The sequence below is a fragment of the Pestalotiopsis fici genome, assembly GCF_000516985.1.
Source record: "Pestalotiopsis fici W106-1 unplaced genomic scaffold PFICI_Scf_2, whole genome shotgun sequence".
Taxonomy (NCBI): Eukaryota; Fungi; Ascomycota; class Sordariomycetes; order Amphisphaeriales; family Sporocadaceae; genus Pestalotiopsis; species Pestalotiopsis fici.
The window spans coordinates 4,596,644-4,624,551 of NW_006917092.1; the positions used below are offsets into that span (position 1 = coordinate 4,596,644).

The 27,908-nt window shown below is 49.7% G+C and overlaps 10 protein-coding genes across 10 annotated transcripts; 5 read left to right on the plus strand and 5 right to left on the minus strand.

Annotated features, from left to right (window-relative positions):
* Window positions 1–711: 711 nt before the first annotated feature.
* On the minus strand, window positions 712–4,746 carry PFICI_03558 (uncharacterized protein; the record flags this gene model as incomplete). Its single annotated transcript, XM_007832139.1, has 2 exons — window positions 712–1,290; window positions 1,342–4,746. 2 exons carry the CDS (start codon window positions 4,744–4,746, stop codon window positions 712–714), a joined length of 3,984 nt encoding a protein of 1,327 aa, XP_007830330.1.
* A 2,271-nt stretch (window positions 4,747–7,017) lies between these two features.
* Window positions 7,018–7,985, minus strand: PFICI_03559 (uncharacterized protein; the record flags this gene model as incomplete). The annotated part of the gene is made up of 2 exons (XM_007832140.1): window positions 7,018–7,551; window positions 7,617–7,985. 2 exons carry the CDS (start codon window positions 7,983–7,985, stop codon window positions 7,018–7,020), a joined length of 903 nt encoding a protein of 300 aa, XP_007830331.1.
* Window positions 7,986–10,629: 2,644 nt separating this feature from the next.
* Window positions 10,630–12,368, plus strand: PFICI_03560 (uncharacterized protein; the record flags this gene model as incomplete). The annotated part of the gene is made up of 4 exons (XM_007832141.1): window positions 10,630–10,726; window positions 10,786–11,137; window positions 11,217–11,754; window positions 11,829–12,368. 4 exons carry the CDS (start codon window positions 10,630–10,632, stop codon window positions 12,366–12,368), a joined length of 1,527 nt encoding a protein of 508 aa, XP_007830332.1.
* A 752-nt stretch (window positions 12,369–13,120) lies between these two features.
* Window positions 13,121–14,737, plus strand: PFICI_03561 (uncharacterized protein; the record flags this gene model as incomplete). Its single annotated transcript, XM_007832142.1, has 1 exon — window positions 13,121–14,737. One exon carries the CDS (start codon window positions 13,121–13,123, stop codon window positions 14,735–14,737), a length of 1,617 nt encoding a protein of 538 aa, XP_007830333.1.
* A 1,901-nt stretch (window positions 14,738–16,638) lies between these two features.
* Window positions 16,639–17,255, minus strand: PFICI_03562 (uncharacterized protein; the record flags this gene model as incomplete). Its single annotated transcript, XM_007832143.1, has 2 exons — window positions 16,639–16,913; window positions 16,976–17,255. 2 exons carry the CDS (start codon window positions 17,253–17,255, stop codon window positions 16,639–16,641), a joined length of 555 nt encoding a protein of 184 aa, XP_007830334.1.
* Window positions 17,256–20,572: 3,317 nt separating this feature from the next.
* PFICI_03563 (uncharacterized protein) lies at window positions 20,573–21,142 on the minus strand (the record flags this gene model as incomplete). The annotated part of the gene is made up of 2 exons (XM_007832144.1): window positions 20,573–20,817; window positions 20,881–21,142. 2 exons carry the CDS (start codon window positions 21,140–21,142, stop codon window positions 20,573–20,575), a joined length of 507 nt encoding a protein of 168 aa, XP_007830335.1.
* Window positions 21,143–21,636: 494 nt separating this feature from the next.
* On the plus strand, window positions 21,637–22,857 carry PFICI_03564 (uncharacterized protein; the record flags this gene model as incomplete). Its single annotated transcript, XM_007832145.1, has 1 exon — window positions 21,637–22,857. One exon carries the CDS (start codon window positions 21,637–21,639, stop codon window positions 22,855–22,857), a length of 1,221 nt encoding a protein of 406 aa, XP_007830336.1.
* A 60-nt stretch (window positions 22,858–22,917) lies between these two features.
* Window positions 22,918–23,677, minus strand: PFICI_03565 (uncharacterized protein; the record flags this gene model as incomplete). Its single annotated transcript, XM_007832146.1, has 2 exons — window positions 22,918–23,402; window positions 23,554–23,677. The coding sequence occupies 2 exons, from the start codon at window positions 23,675–23,677 to the stop codon at window positions 22,918–22,920; spliced, it is 609 nt and encodes a 202-aa protein (XP_007830337.1).
* A 629-nt stretch (window positions 23,678–24,306) lies between these two features.
* PFICI_03566 (uncharacterized protein) lies at window positions 24,307–25,446 on the plus strand (the record flags this gene model as incomplete). The annotated part of the gene is made up of 1 exon (XM_007832147.1): window positions 24,307–25,446. The coding sequence occupies one exon, from the start codon at window positions 24,307–24,309 to the stop codon at window positions 25,444–25,446; it is 1,140 nt and encodes a 379-aa protein (XP_007830338.1).
* Window positions 25,447–26,206: 760 nt separating this feature from the next.
* Window positions 26,207–27,167, plus strand: PFICI_03567 (uncharacterized protein; the record flags this gene model as incomplete). The annotated part of the gene is made up of 3 exons (XM_007832148.1): window positions 26,207–26,233; window positions 26,299–26,683; window positions 26,977–27,167. 3 exons carry the CDS (start codon window positions 26,207–26,209, stop codon window positions 27,165–27,167), a joined length of 603 nt encoding a protein of 200 aa, XP_007830339.1.
* Window positions 27,168–27,908: the final 741 nt, after the last annotated feature.

A 27,908-nucleotide genomic window follows, 5' to 3' on the forward strand; every position in this document is an offset into this window, starting at 1 on the left:
GAAGAGTCCAACTAACACGGGTGACGGACAGCACAGACCCCAAACCCCCCATTACTATGTTTTTGTCATGTCCGTGGATCAGTTCAATATCAATCCATCTTATCTCCGTAACCGCATGGTAGCCGATGGCCGATGAACAGTCACACGGAAATGTAAAGGCACACCAAACTGTTCCTAGCTACACGCATACCGCTTATGCAAACCTACATGCACCCAGTACGCATCGCTGGAAATGCACATCCAACCCTCTTCGATTCACTGTGACATGGCAAGTCATACACGATCTAGAGAGTCAAAGACGTATGACAACATTTGTTGGACATATTCTTTTTTTTCTGCCTCTGATCACTTCTGCAATATATGGCATCGAAGATCATAATATGAACTGTTACCTGTCATGATCATCCAAACTTTTCTCCCGAGCATAAAGTCAATTGCACGAGTCACGGTGAGGGATCGACAGCTGTATGAGGCTGAAGCGTCTTGATATTGAACTACAATGGACTCGGAGCTAGTATTACGATAACGAAGGACTTCATCAAATGCCAAAATCTACACTCATGTTCCACCAACTTCCTCCCCATTCCCATTACACTCCCAGCGCAACATTGTGCGAATTAGAACCATGACATGGCGAGCAAAATCGCACTGCGATCAAATCAAAACAAAAAAGTTATCCCCGTCAGTTTACACGTAGAAGGTAGAGGGTGCTCATGCGATCCAACGCTTGCCAGCAGACTTGGTCAGAACAGTGTCGCGCATCTGTGATCGGCAGTTGGCCTTGTCACAAGTGTTGTCGGACCAGCCGAGCTCGAGGTCATCAGCCCACCAAGTTCGCTCCTCATTGTCGACCTTGACATCGACAAGCACTGATGAGAGACCCTTGAAGTTGTCGACAGAGACATGCTGCAGCTTGCAATCAGTGGTTTGCCGACAGGCGGGGACGTGGACAGTCTGTGAGAGCGCCTCGACTTCCTCCTGTGACTTGCTGTCAAAGGTCATGCCAGTAAAGGTGAAGTCACAGTCTGACTCTTCCGAGTCGCAGCCGAGGTGTGCTCCAAAGAAGTCAAAGGAGAAGCAGTCATTGGCATGGCTGGGGCCGTTGCCAAAGCGTGCAGGGTCGTCAGATGGAGTGAACTGAAGCATGGTGCTGCCAGAGGAGGGCTTGAAGCGACCTTCCGAAGATGAAGTCTCAAAGGTTGATGTGAACCAGAATCGGTGGTAGGGGCTGAGCACAGAGACTGGATCAGAAGTTTCAGACCTGGCTGAGAGAGCAGAGAGATCATCCATCTACAAGAATTAGCAAAGCTCAAATCAAGCAAGTGTCGAAGATGGACTAACCTTGAGGGTAAAATTGCCCTTGTCAGCAGCGTTGCCGCATGCTTCAAGCTTTTGGCTGCCACCCCACTGGTAACCGCCAGGCTGGGAAGTGGGAACAACTGGAATGTCCGCATTAGTTTGACGTCGAACAGGAGCAGGTGTCGATGACTGAACATCAATGGTTGATGTTGGCCTCGAGGTAGCACACCATGTGATCATGGAGCTGGAAATCAGAGTAGAGGTCAAGGAAGGACAGTCGGAGGGGATCGTGGTAGCCAGCGGTTCCACAGTTGAAGTTGGCGGCACAACCGATGGCACATCGCCAGTGCTGGACACTGTCATTGACATGGTGGCATTCCATCCACTCGACGGGACTGTGAACTGTGGAACGCGGGTCGACGAGGTATTCACGGGTGCAGGGCCAGATGTTTGAGTAGCAGAGGAGGAAGTTGTGCAAGGCGTTGACTCACCAGATGGGTTTGGTCCTCCTGTCACAGGAACAGGAACGCCAGACGGCTCTGCGGCTGAAGGGTTGGGTCCAGGAACAGTGATGGCTGGAGTAGATGCACCAGCGGGGATCGAACCACCATTGGGATTGGAGCCCTCGGTGACGGTCATGAATGGAGGGACTCCAGTAGGCTGCTGGCCATTAGTCGGAGAGGGGAAAATGGTGATTACTGAGCCTTCATCAGGACAGGGTGTAGATTGACCATTGCCTGGGTTGCCAGATCCATTGCTTGGGTTACCAGATCCGTTGCCTGGGTTGCCTGACCCGTTGCCGGGGCTACCTGAACCATTTCCAGGATTGCCAGAGCCAGGGTTGCCACCATTGCTGGGTTGAGGACCACTTCCAGGAGCAACTGTCACGACAGGAGTGTATGGGGCAGATGCAAGAACGGTCCTGGTCGAGGGAAGAATAGACGACTGGGTGATGGTGATGAGCGGTGACGAGATTGCTTGGCCACCTGGACCATTTGGACCAGAGCCAGAACCATTGGGATCTGAGCCATTGGGACGTGAACCAGTGCCATTGGGATTTGAACCCTCGGGACCTGAGCCAGAAGGACCTGAGCCAGAAGAACCTGAGCCAGGGCCATTAGGATTCGAGCCACTCGGACCAGAACCATAGCCACTCGGGCCAGAGCCAGAGCCATTGGAACCAGAACCAGAGCCGTTGGGACCCGAGCCAGAGCCGTTAGGACCTGAGCCAGAAGGGCCAGAGCCAGAGCCGTTGGGGCCAGAGCTGCCTGCGGGAGAGCTACCACCATAGCTACCAGGAAGACTGCCACTACCACCAACTGGAACAGTCGCTGTGCTGGGACCTGATGGGCCTGACTGACCTCCTTGACCACCAGGGCCGCCAGCTCCAGGAACAGTGATGGGGACGGGAACTCCTGAAGCAGTAGGTTCAGCTCCAGAGGGAGGAATGGTGATGGTGATGGGACCACCTGCACCATTGGGACCGCTGCCGCCAGGACCACTGTTGCCAGGACCATTGTTGCCAGGACCATTGTTGCCAGGACCATTGTTGCCAGGACCATTGTTGCCAGGACCATTGTTGCCAGGACCAGAGCCGGAGCCACTGCCATAGCCACCAGGAAGAGTTGGTTCAGGGGATGGAATGGTAACTCCAGAAATTCCTTGACCACCTGGACCAATTGGAATCCCTGTGGTCGGGTTGCTTGGAACAGTGACAATGATGGGAGCGGAGGCACCTCCATTGGGGCCGTTGCCTGAAGTGCCAGGAAGGCTGCTGCCGCTTGGAACACTGGGAACCGTGATGGTGAAAGGACCCGAGCCACTGCCACCAGGACCATTGGGACCATTGGGATTACCTGAGCCGCCAGGGCCGTTGGGACCATTGGGATTGCCTGAGCCGCCAGGGCCGTTGGGACCATTGGGATTGCCTGAGCCGCCAGGGCCGTTGGGACCGTTGGGATTGCCAGAACCACCAGGGTTACCACCATAGCTGCCAGAGGGAGATGGTCCATTTATGGCGCCAGTGGAACTCTGACCTGAAGGAGGAATGCCAGGGATGATGGTGGGAACTTGACCTCCCTGGGCACCGGGACCGCCAAGAGTGTTGGGAACAGTGAGAGTGAGTGCGCTGGGGACAATAATGGTGGATGTACTGAAGCCAGGATCATAGGGGCTACCGCCAGAACCTCCATAGCCACCGAAAGGCAAGCTTTGACTTGGTGAGCCTCCGGGACTGCCGTTGCTGCCCGGGTTGCTGAGGCCAGACGAAGAAGCAGCAGGAACAGTGATGGTGACAGTGACAGGGGAAGTGCTCAAACCTTGGCCACCAGGACCTGCAGGATTACTACTCTGGCCAGAATTGCCAGGGCTTCCAGGAGCGACAGTTGGACCTTGGCCACCAGGAGCGATAGTAGGACCATTACCTGCTCCATTGCCACCAGGAACAGTGACAGTAGCTGTGTCAGTTTCGCATGGAGTGGTGGAGTTCGGGATACCTTGGCCACCGGGGTTTCCGCCTGCCGGATTGCTGCCAGAGCCATTGCCGGGATTGCTGCCGGATCCATTGCCGCCTGGGTTGGGCCCTGAGCCGGAACCATTGCCAGGACCGTAGGTGTCGGGATCATTGGGGTTGCTTCCAGGGCCAGAGCTGCTGGGATTGCCGCCTTGGGGAGTGGTGACAGTGACAGTGACAGTTGGCAAACCTTGACCACCGGGGTTACCAGCACCTGGTTGGGTAGCAGACTGAGTGACAGTTGGAGAAGGCTGACCAGCACCATAGCCACCAGAAGCAGAAGACGAAACACCGAATGGACTAGTAGCACCATTGCCACCATTGCCGGAAACAAGAGGAGTGATGATGGTGTAGGTGATCATGGAACCAACAGTCTGACCACCCAGAGGAGGAATGGACATGGTGACATAGTCAGTGGTGAGTTGGGCAGCCGTAGCAGAGTGACCGGATCCAGGATTGCCAGCACCTTCAGGACCGGCGCCAGAGTCAGTTGAGCAGGGAATGGAGATCGTCTTGGATGGAGACCAACCGGAGCCAGAGTGTGCGGAAGGATATGGTCCAGTGTGAGGAAGTGAGCCGCCGAAAGGACCATTGGGATCATATGGGCCGTTGGGAAGGTTGGAGCCGTTGGGACCAGCAGGAGAAGTAACCGTGACAGTAGCAAGAGCAGGAGGAGTGACAGTGATGAAGACCGTACTGGGGGGGACAATGGGACAAGTGAGAACAACAGGAGAAACCGTCAGGGGTGAACCATTGCCAGAACCATTGCCGGAACCGTTACCAGGACCACTGCCAGCAGGGCTGCTACCAGGAGAAGATGATCCGCCATCACCAGGCTGGCCTTGGCCAGAGGCACCAGGATTACCGTAGGACTGTGCTGATACTCCAGAGAGCAGAGCAGCGAGGGTGATGCCCCCAAAGGCGCCTGAACGCATGGCTGCGAGGAGGACAGTGAAGTTTGAGAGGAGCCGGTGGTGTCCAGTTGCAATGTGGTGTGAAGGCAGAAGCAGGTTCTCTACTGATGGGGAATGACAGAAACAAAGATGACTGAAGGGAGCGTATGATGGAAAGGAGTGGAGGTTGAAGTTGGAAGTTTGAGATGGAAGAAAAGAAAAAGGGATGGGAGGGAGATGGGATGGGAATTATATTTTGGGCGGATGGAAAATTTGAAGTGTCCATGCCTTCCTGAATTGAGCGTGCCTTCCTCTGCTTCTTGCCTGTGTTTTGCAACTACGCACCGCCTTGGGGAGACGCGGTTGTTTTGGCCGTCGACGTGCCTTCCTCGTCTACATTTTCTTACGTCACCCATTGCAAACAATCTACCTGTATGATGCCTCTGAGTTGGACGGAAGGCATTGAAGTTGGGTAGTTCTGATATCACTCCCAACAGAAAGCCAGAGATTGATGAAATGAGAAGACTGGCAAGCACATGAATGTCGAACAGGTGGCTCTTGGTTCGAGACCCGCGTTGCCTCAGATCCAGTCTTGGAACTTTCGTAACGATGTTGCGGACTGATAGAACAGCCTAGATAACCACTGAAAAATGACATCGATGCTTGAGAGGATCAATGAACAGCTGCGTGTATCGAGAATTCGGCTTCAGGAATGTAGGACAGAAGAACCGCAATCCATGACACCTGGCACAAGAACCTGACTTTCTCCAAAAATGCATTGAATTTGAACGCATCAAATGCTTGGAAATGAATTTCTATCTAGATGTAGAATAATTGGATTTAATTGCACAGCAGTGCATGAACTTCCGTGCAAAAGGCAGCACGCTGGACATTTGGGACGAATGAATCCATTACAATTCTTGAAGACAAACCAGAAACTGCGAAGAGACCGACTTCTAGGCAGCCTTCAAACAATATTCAAATGTTGAGCTCCCCGCCTTACTACTAAGCACACAAGCAAGGTGCCCTCGAGCCGGAGCATGGCATCCGGAACGTCAACATTTGAAGGAGGTGCTCGAATCCAAAGGCACGGTAAGTACGCTTCAAGGTGTAGTTGCCCAATGATGGACGCGTCACACCAGTAATGGAAAGCAAACGGATCAGTCCCAACAATTTTCAGGTCAATGGAGACTGAGGAAGGGACGTCAATGATATGCAGTTCCTGATCGGCCGAGGATAAAAGAAATCGTACTACGTACGTCATAGTATTTGGGCACGATGCTTGTGCTTTCCAACGTTTATTTCGGGCAGGACCATGGAGTGAGGACGCTCTGGGCACTTCAATCTGAGTTCCTACTGTATTCAGGAGGAGCATTGAACCTGGTTGCCTTTACAAATCTCTAGTCATATCTTGCCGCTCATATACGTGACTCGTAAAAAACTTTCCCTCTGTCTCGGTAGATGGGGTGCGAAGATTCAATCTCTGCTGTTTTCCGGTATAGTGTAGCTTCTTGCCTCCAACTGTTTGGGGAAATTTCTCTACTTTTCGCAGAGGCGAGAGTGCAAGACATGACTCTTCGGCACTAATGTACTGGCATTGACATCTATTGTGCAGCAAATTTTGTACTAAAATCAAATCTCAAGTTTCAATATCATAGGCCCTGGCGTAGAGGCGCAGGTGGATTGAGAAAAGATTCTCCACGAAGACGATGACTTACCAGTGGTTCTCTGACATGACTAAAACTTCCTTCTTGGCACGCCTCACCTGCGAATAATGGCAGACGCTCATGAAAGAGGGTAAAGTTAGGCACTGCACTTCTCAAGTGTTTCCGCTTGGCGGGAGGACGGCCTCCTTTCTGCTGTTCAGGCCTGGCTCAATTACCCATTGTTGTGATTCTGCTGCCGTGCTCAAAGCACTACCAGACCAGAAATTCTTCAAGCACATATCTTCGGATGATTGAAACAACTGCCGCTTTATACTTGAAACAAGCTACCAGCATAACATGACCGGATGCATATGGGTGTAGTGGGCTTTTTGCGAATTATTCATAGATAGCCATGGACTGAAACTTTTCCACACTATACGCATGATGTGCGAAGCATTTTCAGCCATTCCCACATGATACGATACTCCGCAATCTGCATTTAAACATCGCAGATGTAGAAGAAGAAAGCCTAAGCGTTCGAAAACACGACTAGAATTCATGTCTCGGGACTACGCATCTTCGAGAAAAATACTAAGCAGAAATATGAGGGCACACATGATGTCTAGTGAAGCAACTATCTACCTCTGGTGTCTCTCTAATCTAGCACTTAGACGGGATCATCCGTGTATGGCGGAGGTGGAGCATCAGGATCATCTATCTCTGCCGGCGCGCTGGCATTTGCACTTTCGGGTTCCTGAGCTGGCGGCGGGTGCATTTTATGTTCCAATTTCGCAGCCCAAAGCGCCGAGCCCGTGGTGGACGTCAATAGAAAGAAGAACGACAAGATGGGCACCAACTCCAGCAGCATCGCCACAACTCCAAACCACATGTAGTCCCACCTTCTTCTACTGATCTCCCGCTTGCGCTCCTTTTTGCTCAACCCGTGGAGTTCGAACCAGCGAAAATGTGCAAAAGTTCCGAGTCTAGCTCCCGTGATCAAGATGAAAAATGGAGCTCCCACGTAAGGAATAAGGTTCAGAGGAAGCCAGAAGATCAGCTCGACAATTTGGATCAGGCTCCAGGGTTGGTAGGCGGCTTCGGTCGTCGGCTTGCCAAGCATCTTGACAGAGTTGGGAGCATCGGGGAAGAGAATTCGGTGAGGTCTAATCAGATCGACCAGACCTTTGTCGATGAGGGTGGCCTGCCATGCCATTAGTACCTGCTGCTCCTCGATTGGTTGGGTAATAACCAGCGCAAGTTCCTTACATCAAATACATCCACGCGACACTCGTCAACGAAGAAGCCCTCGAACAATCCTTGTATGATCACCAGCCCTTCGCCCAACGTCAGGAATACGGCATTGACCCAAGCCCCCCAACCGTGGAAGATGGCCAGGAAGGCATATTGCGGCAGGAAGGCAAAAGTGAAGAGAATCGTGTAGACGAGGACCGAGATGAGCGAAAGCGGCAGGAGTCGGCCCAAGAATAGAGGATAGTAGGCTGGATGTGCCAGGAAATAGTAGATGCCCTTGAGCGGATAGAATCCGGCGGTCAGAGCTCTCGAGATGTATCCAGCGGGCCGTTCCAGAGGCTGAATGGCTTGTCGCAGATGCGCACGAGCGTCGAGTGACGGCATGGCGAGAGGGCTGGCCTACGCAGAAAGCGGAGGGTCGAAAGTGTCAACTTGACAAAGGTGGTTTAGGAAAGAAGGATAATATTGATGCTGAAGCTCTGTCGAGGCATGACGCCAACACAGTCAAGTCAGTAAAAATGCCCCGCCTTGGAGGGCACAAACACTGTTGCCTCGCACCGTCCCACTAAAATCGATGCCTATTCGGTACCAGGCAAGCATCTAACCTTAGGTTAGTGTAGCACGCGTCCACGTGGCGCCATACTTTCAATCAAATGGATTGATCACTTACACTCGAATGCTTGCCGTTGAAGTTCACGTTGATAGGTATATGGGCACCTGATTTAGCAAATAGGCAATGAAGTGCCCGACGGATAAGAAGAATTTGTAGCATTGAACTGAAACTAGATCCTAGCAATAGACGAGTGCGATGTGAAAGTCTTGCAGGTTCCGAATCGGCCAGTAAAGATTCAACCTATGAGTGCATACATGTCTATCACACATGTGCACTGAATGTATCCTGCGGAGTCAACCTGCAGTACCTGCATGCTGCAAATGGCTCGCAAAGTGTTGCATGTTTGGACCATATGATGCAGACTAGGTGTACACGCCCAAGCCTCGAGAAAGCCGAAGGCCAATGTCGTATCAGAAAAATCGCATTTGAGGTACATGGGTGTTGCTTGCTTCTGACTGGCTGATTAAATAATATTTCCGAAGAAGGAGAACTATAACCCATGACACTCCCGATGCTAGGCCGGGGAAACAAATTACTTTGAATCTTGATGGTCTTGATCGCATCCCGACCGACTAACTTGTCCGCCCACTCCAGTAGTGACCATATAGTGATACGCATATCAAGTGCCCTGAGATGGTCTCAGGTGTATCCGTCAGCCCCACAATGGACCGACTCGGGCTTCCGCCCGCCCGCCGCTCGAGTCACTGGCCGATAATGACGGATTTCCGGAACATGGAGTTGATTATCCCATATAAGCAGGGCAATTTCCTTCCAGTATCATGCTAAGAAAAAAAAAAAAGTTATTGATTCAGGCCGTTCACGTCGTAACATTAAACCATTGGACAGATGATCAAGTCCATAAGACATTTGTGAATTGCATGCTCGGCGTCTCTAGAAATCTGTTATCGTAGCTCAGGTGCAGCCTTGTGAGAAGAAGGTACAGAGCTTGACAAGAAAGGAAGGAAATATGAATAATACTGATAGAGAAGGACAAAGTTGGGAATGTCGACAGAGCAGGGAAACAAATGTCTCAAGATACTGGCGCCTGCTATGTCTTGGAGCTCAGCGAGAAATCATTCACCCAAGCACGAGCCTCGTGATGATTGAAATAAAAACAATAATAAGAAGGATCATCCAAAGCAAGGACCTTGAGCGGTCGGTACACGGGAGACGATTGCATGCGAGTGTGGTACGTTGCAAACAAGAGGATTGTAGCCTTACGTTACCAGCCGTAACGACACGAATGACAGGCTGCAAAGTTTCCAGGGTTCTCCACGACTGTGGTGCTGTGACTGGATGAACAAGAACATAATGTCCAATGCGAGTGGGGGAATATTGATGCGTATGCGTTACTCATCACCCGCCATATGCGCTGCAATGAAACATGAGAACTCGGGGTCGGGTAAGGATCGAGAGAAGTAGGGGCCGCTTGGGAGATCCAATTAACTCCCAAGAGAGGGGTTTGACAGGTGCTTTGCTCTCGCTCAAAGGTTAAACGCCTTGGTTTAGTTACTGCCTTTTGCTCCCAATCTGCCTAATGTTGGGATCTCAGCAGGTAAAGTAGAGTGCGTTAGCTCTGACATCCTGTCGGAAATAATCGCAAGACTTCACTTTGCGCAAAGCCTGGGAATATAGTCGACACAATCATTCTGGACAACACCGTCACTGACGTCGGACAAGAAGAGCAAGCCCGTACGAAGCAGACTCGCCGCCGCACCCTCAGTGATGAGTGCAATCTCTGCAACGGCCTGCCGGCGTTGCCGGGCGCAAAAGGTACGAGACTGCCAGCACCACTGGACCGCAAGTATTCTATAGTGTATCGGCTCATGCAGCATTGCAGCTACGATGCTCGCGGGAGATACCGGAGTGTGCACGCTGCTGCCGCCTTGGTAGTGATTGCTCATATCCCGTCCCTCCCGATCGGAAGCATCTCGCTTCTATCAGGTCGTCGCGAGGACTACGGACGTCACACGAAACAAATCACCACCAGTTCACCCCATGGCGTCCTTCCCAGACTGCAGATACTATCGGAAACCCTGCTGGGGTGGATGGGGGAGACAAGCAAGACTTGATACTGCATGACCGAAGTGTTCAGAGAGTCCTCATCGAGTTGTTCTTCACCTGTAATTTCAATGCAACCCTAATATTCCATCAACCCTCTTTCATTCGTCGTTGGAGGGAAAATGTATTACCACAGACTTTGTTACTCCCCGTCTGTGCAATGGCGACCAAGTATGCAATACCCATGAAGCTTCTGGAACACCAAGAAAAAGCCACTGACAAGCTCGCAGTTTCGCTACTTCGGCTTCGTTTAAAAAGCACCCCAATAGATCTGTCCTTGACCCATTAGGGCACGATCTAGAAGCGGTTGGCAAGAAATGGGCTCTTCGGGCGGGAGGTCAGGTCTTACAAGACATGGATCAACCTACTCTCGATAGTATTCAAGCTTGCCAAGTACTCGCAATCTACTGGTTTGCCTACAGTGACCATCGCCGTAACAATACATTTTCCGGTAAATGCAACCACCACGTCTAATTGTCACTCTTGGTAATGGAACCTGATATTTCACAGCTATTGCATACCGGGCAATTCGGACCATGGCCACTGACCTGGAAGAACACAACCCAGCAGATCTAGAGCAGTCGCCGGAGCAGGTCATACTTGATGAAAATATTCGTCAATGTTTCTGGACATCCTGGATGGCAAACTGTGTAGACATGGATCATTATGTTGTCGGCTCTTCCATTGACCCAGTGGTGCTTGCCCTTCCTCTGCCGATATCTGAAGATGCGTATCGTGATGGCAAGCCAGAATATCAGGGGAATCTTGGGCAGTTCGTCGACGATCGAGGGGCCAGGGCGACATCCGGCTGTTCTTCAGCTGGGTCTCTAAAAGCAGAATTGATGAAAATGGTACTGAGTTGGTTAGTATTGGAAACGAATGTTTGCGCAAGCCAGTGATATTCGTTTCAAAGTGCTAATCAATTTTTCTTTTATTACTAGGGTCAGAGTCTGTGACCATGTCGCCACCAGGAAACGTGTTCCTATGAGCGAGACCATCTCAAGCCTCTTTGCACTGGACCATACCCTTCGAAGATGGAACGAAAGTCTTCCCGAGACGCTCAAATACAATACCAGGAATTTGTACGAGCAACTCGTCGCCAAGCAGGAGATCTTTTTCAGCACAATACACACCTCATATAATCAAAGCCGGCTTGTGTTGCACTCCACCCTGGTGCCAGGTTTTGGCGGGCGTGCAGCTCCTGAAGAGTTGCCGTTGGAGTTTGTCGAAGGCTATGCTCGAGTGGCCCTTGATAGTGTCCAAAACTTGTCGGCCGTAGCAAGGGATCTTCAGGCGATTGAATGGGACCCTGCAACCCTTGCGCCATTCATGGGCTATTGCATGTATGCATCGACAGCGATCCATGTAAATATTCTGAGAAGGACATCACACGCCGCATCGACCACAAAATCCAACATTTACGCGGCCCTGAGGTTCTTGCAGGATATGAAGCCACATTGGAGATACATGGAAAGATTTGTACGTGATTCTTACTGCTTAGTTGACTCACAACGCTCTTTGGATATATTCACTGACATGAGCTCTTGCAACAGTGGGATTGTATCGGAGTCACAGACAAAACAGACAACAAGGACCGAAGCATTGAAAGCTTCCTTGAAGAAATCGGTCCTTCAGGGACAGATACTCGTATCGCTGGGTCGCAGACGCAAATCCCAGGAACCACGGGGGCTTCAAAGTCGATAGAATTCCCAAAGTCATTACTACCATATAGTCCCCGTATGCTGAAGTCCTTTGTGGAAGAGCATTCAGAAAGTAAAGTCAAGCATCGGGACCAGGACGACAAGGCGGCCAAGGAACAAATGCCGCCCTTGGCGAGCTCCACCACACAAGACGTGCAAAACGACATTTCTGCAGAGGTACATCTCAATTTCTCGAAAAAAGATGCCACAGACTCTGAGATGCTGCCTCTCGACTTGGAAAGCTTTGAAGAAATGGATCTCAGCATTTTTGATTGTGCAAGTCTGCCAAACACGGATCTCAACGCGATCGACAATAATTGGCACTCCACAGGATCTGTTGAGACGCCTGAAATGCCATTTGACCAGCTGATGGAGAGCTTCTTTCCAACATAAGATTTCTAGGGTAGTGCAAGTGATCTGCGCAGAAGCCATGGAGTTTGATTGGGTTATTGGGCATGTGGCCGATGACTCCAGGGTTAAGGTTATGCGGGGCTGGCTCAGGTTAGCTGACGTTGCTGAGCTAGGGAGGGTTGGGGCATTGCGCAGCGGACAGGTGCACCCGTGGATTAATGTAGACACCGATAACAGCCTGGGGGATGCGTAATATTAATGTAGATGAATGACAGCACATGCTCTGTAGAAATATGCACGTCAATCTTAAATGAAAACTGCCTACCTGTATCTAACACGGTAGTACAGGAGATTCAATGGAGCTAGGTTAGGTACCTAGTTGGCGGCACTAAGACTTGTGGAATGCTGGTCATATTCAAATGTTTCGCACCGCAACAAAGGGCTGTCTCACCTGAATCGAAGGGAATTGGGCAAACTTGTCCCCTTGAAACATTGAAAAATATGGTGGGTGATACTCGAGATGACGCATTCGGCCAAATCTCGAAGTTCCGTGGCGCACAATATTTCAGAACATATTGTCCTGCCCCTCGAGGAGTCCTCGTGTGACTTTGAAGTGATGACTTTTAAAACCTAAAATGTTTTAAGAATGTGATTATTATGAATATTATACAAAGCGCGCTTCAATTCTAGTTAATTCCATCTCAGTAGAGACGAGGGCTGCATCCGTGAGGCTCCTATCGATCATTGCACAAACAGATCCCAATTCGCCGGCACGAGCCAAGTCAAAAAACACCATGAACCAGGACGAAGAACACCATGTCAATCGCGACGGCCAGTTTTATGTGCGCCAAGGACAGGTTCTGAAAGATAGATATAGACTCATTTACGAACTCGGACAAGATTCAATCGGTATATTTTGGTTATGCCATGATCAATTCGACAATGCCGCGCAGTGGAAGACGGTACAGATTATCGAGTCAGACATCGACGGCGCAGAGCGGGGATGTCGACTAGCAGCCAAAGTCTCGAAAATGGACGGTCAAAACAGCAATGCTGAACAACGAAATATTTACTGGCCTCTTGATCATTTCGTACTAGAAAGCCATCATGGCCGATGTCTGTGCTTGGTGACTGGAGTCATGGGCCCAAGCATATTGGACATGGCATTTGACGACCCAGAGTTAATACGATCCGTTTGTTCGCAAATATGTAAAGGGTTACAATTCCTGCACAATAATGGCGTGCGCCATGGCAACATCCGGCCTTCGAACATTCATCTACAAGTTAGCGAAAAGATCCAGGATATCGCCGAAGCCGAGATGCTGACAATACTTGGGACGACGGAAGCCCAAGAGAATTATTCTCAAGATCGTCCTCAAGGGATAAAATGGCCAGAACGACTGCAGAATTTGTTGATTCCAGACGAAGTATGTATCGGTGGACTTGAGTCGACTTCCGTTGCTTCTCACCCAGTCATGGTGTCAAAAAGCGCATTGAGGTATGCTTCCCCAGAACTCTTGTTGGGGATGGGATCTGGATTTGGTACAGACATTTGGTCTCTTGCTTGCACGATTGTCGAGATTCGGACCGGCCAAAGCCTCTTTGGTGGATGTAGATCTGCGGAAACAATGGTGGCAGGCTACGAACGTTACTTGGGGCCTTTACCAGAACTACATAAGGCTACCTGGCAGCAAGTATCAGCTACTGATCGCGAGCGAATATATGATGATGCAGCCGAGAGAGATTCTGACGTCGGAACCAACCGTGGAGGGAAGGATACAGTCAAATGCGAGGGGCAGAATGCCGAAATGGATTCCATCTACGCGGCAATCGCAAGAGACATGTTGGCAAAGAAACAAAATTTGCAAGACCGGCACGGTGGCGACGAAACCAAGGCAATTGCGTACCGGTTGTCAAAGGCAGAGGTCCTCATCTTGGGCGATCTGTTGTGCAGGATGCTCAAATACAAAGAAGAAGAAAGATTGGCAATTGGCGAAATCATTGAACACTCGTGGTTTTCATCCAAGTTTCGCAGGTTTGCCCAGGTGCAGGTCGAACAAACTACATTGATTAACCCTAGCAACGAAAATGCACAAGTCATCATCAATGGGGAAAATCAAAAAGTCCGAAGGCGTCTGACAGTTGTGGAGAGAAAGGGGAGCTCTAGACTTGAGATGGACAACCACCAGATTACCCGATCAAAGCAAACAAGAGCTTCGCGGTTAGGGCACGCCTCCAGATTTGATCTGATGAATACTGGAATAGGCGGGTTCATCTTGGGGTTGGGCATTGCAACCGTCTTTTGGACTCTGTTGATCATGGTCAAATTGAAGCCAGTCACTGGCCAGTCATTTTGGGCCCTTGATACAATGGTTGTGGAGCGTATTGCGGATTCCGTCTTTAGAATTTGATACAGCTACTGCGTGCTTGCAAGATACATAAATTGCTGCGATGATCCATGGGGGACATGATACAAAATATTTGGGAGATCGGTCGTCTTGTCATAACCAGGCTGCTATCATGCATGTTTATGCTGCATATTTTCGCAACAACATGTATCAACAATATTCATTTGCTTTTAGATACACAAGAAAAAAAAATGTTGCATTATGCAGGCCTTTGTCCTTTGTCTTCAATGTTTTCTTTCTATTGGTTTCAGATGCACGTGCCACACCACGGGCGCCGAACTAGTTGCTGGATTTCCGTTTGCGGCGAAATGTGGTAGTGACTGAGGCTACGACGCTGGTTGGGTTGCCAACAAAAGGTGGGGCGGGCTGTTCGCGCGGCTGGCAGCCCAGGCCGGCGGGCGCGGGCCTGTGCGTTGGCGCAGGCGGCGTGGGCACCTGCACAATCAGTAAACGCCAGAATTACTAGTATAAATCCATCTGGAATTCCTCTCATTTTCCAAATCTTTTTTCTCTTGCTTCTTCATTCAAAACCTGATGTTCCAACGTCAGTTACCCTGGGGGCCGCCAGCTCTGATGACCGTCTTGGACTGCTTTGTTTGAACTCATATGTAGTCTGCGTCGTCTCTTCAAGCTTCTTTCAAGATAACTTTTGAGAGCCATTCAAAGTGTCTCTCTTTTGTTCGTTGGTCGCAAGCTTTCATGGTGGGTCAGCTAGCTTCGGGACCAATCGTACCAGCATGTTCGTAACGAGGATCTGTCGTCTTCTGACAACAGCACCCAACTTTACGACACTGATGCGTGACGGATGGGGCAGCCTCCAGGCTGTGAACACTTCCCCCGAACCCCATTCAGCCCTTGTGAGTTCTTCGGAGCTCATGAGCGTTTGTCACTCGGTTCAGTTTTGGTGAGTGGATGCCAACCTGCCGCCCATATCTTTGATTTCACTTTCAAAGTGCCAAGAGGAGGTCTAGCGCAATGCGTACTCTTCCAAGGGTAACGGAGTTCCAATATCGTCTAGGGGGAAAGACGAGGGACAACAAATCCGGCGCAAGCTATTACACGCGTGTCAATGTTTAATCTCTTCACACACATCAGTTCCTCTCTCTTTTTTTCGAGGTTTTTGATCGTGTGATGAGCAACGCGGACCATCCAGTGTGCAGAAGATAATCCAGTGCTGGTGTTGGGTTATCCTCCCTAACCGATCAACACTTGGGTAAAAAGAAGAGGTCGTGCCCTTTCCGTTGCGTGCTTGATTGGGTAGTCTTGCACGCGATCAACATTGGGCAATTCGGGGCTGCTGGCTTCATCACGGGTACTTCTTTTTGGAAACTCCATCATGGAAACTGAACTTTTTCTCAGTCATCCTGATGCAAACTTTTTTTTTCGTTATACCATTCAGCTTGCCTGAGGGTATGAGGAAGAATTGCAGAAAAGTTGAACCAATGATGCTGATACCCAAGCTGTGAATCGATCATTATACCTGCCACTCAGTTCATTTTGAAGAGTTTCTGCGTAATTGATGCTTCTCGATAGCCAAGTTGTCTGGCTTGAGTATTCCGAAACATGAAAAGAAACATCATTGGAACGGCCGACCACACGACGAAAAAGATTCCAAGTTCTGGCACACTATTTATATAATTCGTCCAGCGAAAAAGCTACGAGTCAATCAATGCTAAATAATGCATTATCCATATATGAAATCCTGGACCCATACTGTCTCCATCACAAACTGGTACCTTGGCTACGTACACTCGATCAATGCCCGCAGGACTCATGCAGAAACCACTTCCCCAATGAACATCATCACGAACCATGTTGAATAGAGCTCCCAAATGTTTGTAATCACTGCGTTGATCCAAACCTCGTCCATAATGGCGGACTAGATTGCAATAAATCCCGCAACATTAGATCATTGCCAGCGCGAAGAAAGCGCCGGCAAGCACGTTTGCAGCTGCAGCTGTTGGGACAGACGCAGCATTAGGCGTGGTGGACGAAGAAGCGCTACCAGCAGTAATGGAAGGGGTCTGCGTGGTCACGAGCGTGGTGCCAGAGGTTGTAATTGTCGCAACTGTTGGCGTGGGTGTAGTGGTAGAAGTGGTCGAGCTGGACCCGGAAGTAGAAGTGGTAGCGGCGGCCAGATCCAAAGTCCAGCCGCATGTACGCATCAACTCGGTCACATCTGCATAGAGTATGTCAGTATCAAAAGGACTAGAGCGATATGTGCAGCGCGCTCATGCTCACCATTGTCGACTCGGTCATCATCGTCCCGGTCTTCGTTGTTGTAGACGCAGATGGCGCAGGTGTTGAGAATGGACTGCGCATTGGAAGTACCGCAGACGCAGTTGTTGTAGTCGGACTCGTTGCGAGTCTGGTCGTCGCAAGTAGTGCCAATGGTAAAGACCTGCTGGCAGTTTGAGTCGGATCGACAGGCTGACGGGACGTCTCCAGTGTCAACGACGTTCTCGGCGACAACAACCTTCAGAAGGAGGGCCAAGGAAGCGAGTTGAGCAATGAGCTGCATGATGAAGGTGAAATATCAATATGTGATGTTCTGAGTGCTGGTGGGTGTCGAATTTGTTGAGTTTGTCGAGTTTCTTGTGCTTGTCAATTGATGATATAAATGTTGGAGTTTGCATCCCTCGTTGATTGTTATATACTTAAGAGCTTCAGGATACGAGTGGAGCAGATATCTGGGTATCGTGCTCTAAGAAGACCAAATTTCTAGACTGCCTTCATTCATACGCGTTCAATTCTCTCTGAAAAGATGAAAATAGCACAATACAACCTCAGCATACTTTGCAAAGTCCAATGTCCTTGCGGTGGTGCCACGAGATCTGTGCAGATGGTACCGTACCGAGGATAGATCCAGAAAGCTGCAATGATGATCAGAGCACAGCCTCTTCATTCAAGCTGAGGAAATAGAGTTGGACAACTACACGAACAAGAAGACCAACCAATTGGCACACGTCATGTGCGCCTTGCCCAGACTTCAAGCTTCGAATTATGCATATTCGGGCGGGTGGGGAAAGCCAAGTCTCATCGCATATCTTCCTTTCACCCGACACGTCGTAGTGATGCGGGAGAAGGGAAGGTGCTGGTCAGAGGATTTGATATATCGTGTCTTGAAACTGAGCTGTTGCTATGTTGGCATTGAGCATCACCTTGCATCTATATGAAATCACAAGGTCTGTTAGTAGCCACCTTGACTTGTACATAATTTACCATCATATATGATTCCAAAAAGTAGTACGCGAGAGTAGAAAGATTTTAAATTCACCAATGCCAATTTTTCATCGCTTCCAAGCTTCATATTAGCTGGAAATTGCAGAGGAGTATCTGTTCGAAGGTGATTATGAAAGTGACCGATCAACTGCCTCGGTGATCGCAGTTGGTTGCTATTGACCAAGATCAATTCCTTGATTAATTCCATAATCATTCGTATATGCGAGGTTGTCGTGGAATCCGACCTCTCAAGAGTGTTGACGTTGTTTCATTCGTGGCCCTGCATGCAATGTCCCATTGATTGGCGTACACGCATCAGGCACCAGCGAAAAAAAGGAGTAATGCTAGCAGCGCTATGTCACCTTAGCTAATAGCGCTATGTACCACTATATCCCGTAATCTGCGCCTGCCCCCCCCCCCCCCCCCCCCCCAGCCTGCTAACATCTTATATTTTAAATTCTAGTTCTTGGAAATAGTTTCAAATTTGATTCTCTCCATTTACCTAGGTTATAGGCCTTGCGCAGTGCTATAGCTGCTGCATTTATCGTTATTTTCAACGACGAGGGCCTATTCGAAAAGTGGATGGGTAATTAAGCCAATTAGTTACGATGCAACGCATAAGTTAGTATCCTTCGAAATGGCCTTTTAAATTCTCGCATTTCTCGCTGTTTTCGTATCTACGGCGGGCTGTATGCAGGTGCGGATAACGGGATATAGTGATGCATAGCGCTGCTAGCCAAGGTAACATAGCGCTGTTAGCATTACTCAAAAAAAGGTACCAAAGCCACAGTGGTGATGAATTGTGCAGCACGCTGAGACAAGCCAAGAATTCTCGGTTGTTCTTGGTGGAATCTTGGTATTCTGATTGCCGCAATTGCGCTGATCGTATCGGCCGCAGCTGGCTTGGCTCTCGGCAAACCCCCACAAGGCACGCAGGCCAAGAGCTCCGCCCCGTACCGCCGTCCACGCCCGCACGTGAGTTTTGCTGTGATCCATATAATCAGACTCCGGTTGTGGTTCTTTAGCCTAGTAATCAGGCATGCTGTTAACCGACCGAGGTAATGATGGCAATGGTTGGTGAAAGAATCTCGTCACTCAAATCATCCTTTCAGTGATGAATATGAGACAGAACGGCCATCGTCTAAGTTTCTGAAATATTTTGGGGCTCTCGCCGGTAACCTATTAGTGGAGCTTCCAAAAACTTTGTGCATTTGAGACTTGACTTTCTGATATCCTGTTCGGCTTATTTGTCACCTCCAACTTCGTGTGTGGACTCAGTAGGATGGTGATGGCGCACTTTCATCTATTGGGATGACTCAATTTACCAAAACCTGCTGAGTATCGATAACAGTATCGATGCAAAAGCTAACGACACCATTTTACCAATCGGAGTCCCTTCATGAAGCAGATCAAGAATCAAAAGAACCATCAATAGTACGGAAGTCAAAAGGAGAAACACAACCATCAGGCGAACCGCAATATTCACCGAGAATATCGCTTTGGTGTTCGAGGTTAATGTGCTGAATAGTCCTTTCCAGTAGTCTCCCAAAGCCATGACAATTTGTACCGGAGCTCTGATCCATGCCGATTCATGTTGCCGCCATGGAGTTCCGGCATCAATGTTGGTCCCAAAGAGCCTCGTCGTCTCGTCATGATCTTCGAAATTGCCCGAGGACATGGCTGATGCCATTCTTTTGAATCGATTCTTGATGAAAGTTATGAGTTGAATGTCCTGTGCAGAGATATATGTGCAGCCCGGTGACACGCCAGACCTGAAGCTGAGATGAGATGTATTAAAAGTTGTCGTTCCACGAGCTAAAACTGGTGATCAAGTTGGGGATATATGCGACATGTGCAAGATTCCATGTTTGTTGTACCTGAAAGTTTGCATCTACCTTTTTCTTATGCGACCAGAAATGGTGCGGGGAATTACTCAGCTCCCAGACACTGCAGTTGCTGCATAACGTCGCAAGGCTGTCACATAGAGGCTGTGCGAGGCTCCTTGGGGGCTGAAGGGCGCTCGGCTTGGGGCGAAACCTAGGTCAGTGCTACACAGTGGAAAGAAACTCCAAGAGCTACGCGACCGGCTGTCGGTTCTCCATGGTTAAGTATTGAAAACTATGATATGGGCTTTGCAAGGGTACTGTGACTTTCCAGCCTTTGTCATTACAGTTTTGATTTGGTGGCTGGGCGTGTATCCTTGAGAATGATTCATCGGGTATTCTAGAAGCTATTGAAGTTTGAATAGATTCAAGCTGAGCTTTGGATCAATTCTTCAACTTGGCTCAAAGATATTAAAGGAAATATTCGAGTTCTTGAAAGTCTTTGGATATCGAGGCGCATAACTCGATTGCTGCTTGATTTTGGTGTATATCCGAAGCAAATCGTGCATCAACGAAGAAAGTGAAATGCCATACGCGAGCAGCGAGATAGAACAATTCACACGTAGTTTAGAAAGATTTACCTTGACCTGTTGAGGGTGAGGGGACCAAATGAAAAGCTGAATATAAATCTATTTTGTCAATGTAGGGAAGAGTAACAATTGGAAGTATATAGGCTGAGTCAAGTCTAATCGCGACGGAGACATTTGGGTACGAACGATCCAATTTGCAAGGACTACAAGCTGCTTTGCCACATGCTCGCAGTCTGTAGCGCTTCTGCAAAGGATCCTACCTTGCCATCAATGGCAAAGCCCTCTGCGCTGAGAATCCGCACCTGTGAGTAGAGATCTTTGAGAGGGACGGAAAAGGTATCGATGATCTCGCCATCCTCGAGCTCCGGTTTTGGGTTCTTGTTCTCTTCCCTTTGGAGGTCAATCTTCATTCGGATCATGTATACGCATGAACTAGAGGATGCAGGCCCTATATTGTCATAAGCAAATGCGATGAGGTAAAAGCCACGATGATGCGGAAAAGTAAACTTACCGTTCCAGTGTACGGGCCTTCCAGCCTCGTCCTCAATGACCTCTCCTACATAGCCCGTCTCCTCCCTCAGCTCTCTGACAGCAGCCTGCTCAGGCGTCTCGCCCTCGTCCACCATTCCAGCCGGGAACTCGACCACCACCTTGCCCGTGGGAGGACGAAACTGCTTCTCCAACAAGACCTCGGGGCCTGTTGCCTTGTCCAAGATGGCCAGAATCTGAATGGCGTCCACCGCACTGCTTTTTGGACGCGTGGGGCGCTTCATGGCTTCCCAAGTCCGGGATTTGCCATGTGCATCTTCATAATTGATTCTAAGAAAATGCGGCGAGATTCAGTATCGTACCTTGAACGCGTAGCCTTACTTTCCAGTCATTGAATTGTGCAACTCACTTGACCAATTTGAGCCATTTCGAATCCTTGGTATCCTATTCAACGTTGTCAGCACGGGTTTCTTGCTTCACAGCGAGAATAGTTCACCAGGCACCTACTAATGGCTCAGTGGAGATGACCCTGGGCTGCTGTTGTTGTGACATGTTTTGCAAAGTTAGGGTGAGAAAGTACTAGTGAAGCGAATTCCTTGTTGTATAAATGCTTCTAAAATTATCTTGGAGGTTTGTATTAGAAATGTCGAAGTTGATTGGAGTTGGAACGAACACTATGAACGTCTACCAAAAAGTGCCCCTCCTTTTGGCAGCGTTCCGCGTTCATCTGCCCCACCAAGATAGCATTGAACATTTTCTGCGGTCTGCCTCTTACAACATGACTACAGCACAAGCACCACCATCAAAGAGACCCCAGAAGCCCAAGCCACCCAATGCCATTGAGTCGGCGTTGAAATCATGGTTCGCCTCTTTGCCGTCCGAACTGCTCTCAAACCATGATATCCCAGAGTTAATCCTCAGGGCTCCCAAACGATGGGTTGTCTATGAGCCCATGGTCCTGCTGCCGGCGGGTTCATTTTATTGCAGTCCATGGCCGGATCTTTTGCGCTCGGTGCCCGAGTCGCAGATGGAAACTCTGTGGACGTCGATACTAGACCAGGTTTCCAAGACTTGCAAGTCACGGCTCACGCACTTGGCTGCCAATGAAGGCATTCCGCTTCACGGCGACGACGGTGCGGAAGAGAACGTCCTCCGGAGCCCCAGCGGACTGAGGATCCTGTATGGAGATTTTGGTCCTGCCGCCGTCCTCCGACCCGACGGGGGGCCCACGGCGCAGGAATTCAAAGACGCCTTTTGGGTATCCACGAAGCAGAATGGCATCTATCAGACTTGGGCACCAAGGTGGACCATGTTCAGCCGCGGCAACGTAAAGGAGAAGGCCCGGCTCTTGGACTTTCATTCTTCGGTGTCATCGACGCAGGGCCTCGAGCACAGGAAGATGGACAAGCGAGAACTCAAAGGCAAGTGGGCAGTTGATCTTTACGCTGGGATTGGCTACTTTGTCTTTTCGTACGCAAAGCTCGGAATGCGCGTCATCTGCTGGGAGCTGAACCCGTGGAGCGTCGAGGGTCTGAGAAGGGGCGCCATTGAGAACGGGTGGAACGTTCGTGTTCTCTCAGCCCCAGAGCGATCCTCGATCAGCATGCACGACATGATAGAAGGGGGGGAGGACATGATCGTGTTCCTGGACACCAACGAGGCAGCCTTACCCTGCTTGACAGAAATCAAGAACACGGGCACTCTGCTGGATATCAGACATGTCAACGGCGGCTTCCTTCCTACCAGCGAACCCATCTGGAAAGATGCATTTGAGATGACCCGCGGGTTGGATGGAGCGTGGTTGCATTTGCATGAGAACGTGGGCGTCCATGATATCGAAAAGAGAAAGAGTGATATTCAAGATCTGTTCAAAGGGTTATGTCCAGATCATTCGACCCAATCAAGGGTGGAACACGTTGAGCTGGTCAAGACATTTGCGCCTGGGGTTTGGCATTGCGTCTTTGATGTATATATTACGTCGGTCAATGATATTAAGTAGTTCTCGTTATGTTCATCCTGCATGCTCTATTGGAATCTCCTTTCCAGACAATTATGCGTGTTACCTTGTTCTCCTGAACTTGGCCGGGATGTTCTCGGGAACAATGCTCATCGAGTTGAGTATTTCAAGCTTCTCCTCCTCTTCTTCCAAAAGTTCGTGTTTCCGGAAATGCTCAATATCTTCGGGATGTGTAAGATCTTCGAGCTTGGTGTTCTCATCGTGGTACTTTTCCCAGTGGTGAATTTCGTACTCATATTCGTCGTCGCCATGATGTCCTGGACCCGTACCCATATCCGGTAGGGTCTTGCCTTCGTTGATGAAGATGACAAACTCATCGCGCGTGACATAACCGGAACCGTCCGTGTCAATCAAGGCCAGGATTTGTCGCGTTATCTCAGCTCGTCGTTGGGGCGAGACGTTCTGATTGGATTCATCATAGAGACCGTAGGTCCGAAGAATTTCTTCAGGTTCCCATTTGCTGTCGCCGTCGAAATCGTGCAGCAGGAAAAAGGAGGACGCATCGAAATCGCTTATGTGGTGTTCCTCTGTGCTTAAATGTTAGCGATGCGCTGAACAAACGCCACGACCACGCCCCAATGGACATTGGGCGACCAATGCCGTCTGTCCGCGCAAGACACAGATCCGGCTGGCTTTCCGAAGCTGGACAGACATCGCTCGTAGAACTCAAAGACATACCAGCCATGTGTTTTGTCATCCAATTTGCGTTCTCATCGACAATTGGCTTCTGCGATCCGCCGTGATCACCGTGGGCAACTACTCCGCCAGCCAGGGCTATCGTTGCAAGGAGTATCGAGCGCATCTTGGCGTATTAATAATCAAGATCTGGCAGTTTGTGGCAGACAAGCGCTGGTAGAGGCTGAGACAATTGTCGATCTTGAGCTGGAGAAGACGAAATGCCAACTTGAAGACAAGTAGTTAATCGATGAGCTCCCTTCACAAATGCGCGACCTCGACCCCTTGATGCGCGTGGGGTCTGGGGATTAGCGCACCCGATAGTTGCTGCAGGGGAACGCATCTAGGCGTTCAGGGATCTTTTCGTGGCGACGTCAGGCCCTTTGATCTGCCGGTACATCATCTTCAGTAGATGCAAGTTGCAATACTGAACAAAACTTTACATTCAACATTCAAATTCGAGAATACCTGGGCTTGCGGTACGGAACACGAGAAGCTATACAATGCAGACAGTTAAGCTTGCATGCGCCAACGTCCCGAGAGGTTTTTCTTTGCATTGCTTCTACAAAAGTTGCGCACCCGAGGTACCCACACCTCATTGGCTGCTGCAAGTGTGCAACACCCCGGGCGCGGAGCTTAGAGCTGCTGTGGGTTGGCTGAAGATATGTAGCACCTGAATTCCGCGAAAAGCCCATGTGAATCTCAGAATTCCCATAGCTCGGAGCTCCAGCAAGGTGGCCGACTACATCACCAACCATGTCGCGCTCACTTGAACCGACGCTACTCTCGTTACTCCCGTCCCTCAACTCGGCTTCCTCGCTCCCCCCAAGTCTCGTAGAGCTTGCTTCGAGTCTCCTCGCCCAGTCGCGACACAATGCAAGCACACTCAAGGCCGAGGAAGAGGTTGCGCGACTCTACGCTTGCGCCCACATTGCCTGCGAGCGATTGAAGACGACATTGGACCTCCCTCCCATTCAAGCGCGTCCTCCTGTCCCCCCGCGAGTATACAAGCGCCTCTATACACATCTAGATCGTATCCTGCCCACTAGCTCTCCAACCAAGAGGACTAGGACACCGAGTGGGAAAGCAAGAGAGGCTGGCCTAGCCTTTGGCAGTGAACAGAGAACACGAGAAAGAGCTACTCCAGGAAAGGAAGCCGCGCTGGCAGCATTTCGACCAAAAAGCAATGGAACACCCACAAAATCTACAGGCAAGGCAGTGGTACCGTCAACGGGTCGCAAAGCCCGTGATGTCCTGCCGTCCTGGATGAGGCCCACCGCCCAATATCTTTGCACCCATCTCGACTCGGAACACATAGGCCGGACCGTCCTAGCCGGACTACAAAGCATTATTACACCCCACGGCAAGAGAAGCAAGGATGAATGGATCAACGACCATCTAGCGGCTCTGTTTGCAGGAGTTTTTTTTCTCGTGACAACGCGATACATGGCTATGGAAACGAAGCGCCCTATTAGCAGCACACAATATGGCAATTTGCGCAGAGATATAGTCAAGGTATTTCGGCAAGCCCGCGAAGAAGTGAAGAGAAATGATGAAGATGAAGAGGTTTTCTGGGAAGGCTGGTCAAAGATTGGCGCCAAGGATGTCGACGATGCCGCCAAAGTCTTTGCTGAGAGAGGGTGGCAAGATGGAGAATGGTTTGCTGGTATTCAAGGAAAAGGCGATTCACAAGTGGATGCCGAGATGGAAGATGCTCAGGACCATGGCGGTGGCGAGAAAGCTCAAGTACAGCACGGTGACTCCATGTTGTTGGGTCGCTGGACCATGACCGATCAGAAGCGACGAGATTACGCTGACTGGAAGGCAGATATACTTGACCAATGCCTTGAGATTGAAAAGGCAGGGCAGGCTATGGATGTGGATGTCTCTGCTTGAGATGAGCGTCATATGATACATGTGTCAACCTATTAGCTAATGCATTATATCTTTGCTCAGCACTGCCACTTTCGCGTAACCGGCTACGCTCACCCTAAATGACTTCTGTAGGTCTGTATGACATGCAAATTCCCAAGGAGCTGGCCTAATTTCTGGACTGCAATGTCTTCAAGAGGACGATGAACTTGGGAAGCTTGCATTCAGTTTTGGGGTGAATGGCTCTCACACCACGATCCTGCTATCTGGCAAGCCCCTGCCTGACGCTCCGAGTTGGCGTTCGACGATATGATCAGGTATATCAGCCGTCATGACTGCTTGTCGCCAATATCTTCCTGGGAGTAAACCTGCTCCAAAGGTCCTGCCTCAGGTGCCTAAATCGGTGGCCATTTCGGTTACTGCTCAATACAAGAAGAACAAATCATTCATACCCTGTATGTGTATAGAAAGTCATGAACACATGTCCTAGACTTGGAATGTAACCTAATTATTACGTCTTGTGATTGGAAGACCTAGCATGATGCGAGTTTAACTAGCGCATGTTATGACATAGCTTGCTGATGGCTGTAAACTCTATACTCTTTTGAAAACGTAATACATGCATCATTTCTCATTTGGAGCTGCTCTTAGAGCTACTACAACTACAAGAGCTCATCTCTATCCTGATCAACAATTATCCTTAGATAGTATCATCATTCCCGATGCGATTCGGCTAGCCACCAAAATTGTAATCAAATTCATAGAAACCTCTTAACCCTTCACAATGTCTACGGGCGGCGGAGCTGGTTATGTAAGCGTTCAAGTATTGACACGGTATAAAACATCGGTTTCCTCCGCTGACATGACATGTCGTAGAACCCAGAACAGGTCATCAACCAAGACAAGAACGACAAGGGCTTCATGGGCAAGCTCAAAGATGCCCTTAAACCCACCAAGCATAGCTCCGTGGGCCCAACGGCCGGGCAACCGGCGACGGGCGTGGGAGAGGCGCACTACAGCCGGCCGCAGGAGGGCCCGGCCATGACCGAGACGCAGAGGGAAGATAATATGCCGAGCTACTCTGGCATGCGGCACCAGGGCCAGGACACCACCAGCGGCATCACCAATGCGCTCAAGCCGGGCACGGAACCCAGCGCCTATAGCCGCGAGGCCAATGCGGTGCGCGAGATGACGGATCCAATGACAAAGTCCACTCCCAGCATCAGTAAGAAGCTGGAAGGAGGACTTGGATCCGATCCGGGTAGTGTGGGGTTTAGAAACTCTTGAAATCTTGTGAAGATTACTCTTAAAGTCTGGTAAATGGTTGTCTAGTTTCACGGCGCGGAGAGTTTTATTTGTAAATATGTTCCATGCGATATCTATCGCAAACAAATAGTAATTCGAAAAGTGATCCTTTTTACTTACAATCTGGCGGCTGTTGGGACCATCACAATGCGTCCAATAGCTGACACTCAACGTATGTAAAAGTATCCCATTGATCGCAAGCATTGCGATACAACTTGCGGTTGCGCATCTTGAGGACTCAGCGTGCAGGCTACATAGAGTCCAATAAGAAGTTTCTGAATGCTCCTTTCCCAAGAATCGTCGTGCATGAAAGCGATCGCATTGTCGTTAAGATCGCAGGAAGATACAAACATCCAGCCTTCTCGCGCTGGGCGAGATTTGGAGCAAGCTCTTCTCGAGAAGGTAACACGCAGTACGAGATCGATGTCAATGACAACTAGAAAATTTGGTGTTTCCTCATGATATTCATGTTTGGAGATGAATATACGACACCCAAGAAACCAAAAGTTGAATAATAGCCGAAAGGACCCCTGCCGAGCCTTGGGGCATTATACCCTTCGCTGGTGTCAGTATCGGCCGAATCACGCCATCATATCGGCACCTCATATTCGGGTCTACACTTCCGATCCCATGTTGCGTATGCTGGTTGCGCATGGAACGATGCCAAAGAGGGAGAATTGCAGGCGGACTACTGCGCGCTCGCTTAAGAGACATATTGGTTGAAAATGAAGATGAATATGGTCATTAGAGGTCTAGATCATGTTGCCCAAGTGAGACGGCGAGGAGAACCGCGCAACGGAAGTTCCTGCTATCTTACGAAGCACAGCATCTCTTAGAGTCATGGCATCTTGTTGGGAATTGACCAGGGTCATCTAATCTCTTGATCGGGCACGTGGCCATGCCGTTTAATGCGCAAATAGGTGTATATTATCTATACCTCTCCATTTTCAAACCTGTGCCTGGCCATACTTGACCATATCTTATCATTCCCTATCCCATGATGTAGTGGATACTGGCAAGGATGCCCGCTTGGGCAACCCACCCAAACACCATATTGTCCCACACTTGCGTATGGCACCTCGATTAACATGCATGGCTATATGGCCGTCGGGATTGGCTACTATTCAATGGTCGAGCATACAGTCCCTGACAAGTCAGTCTCGGCGCTGGATGCCGGCCGG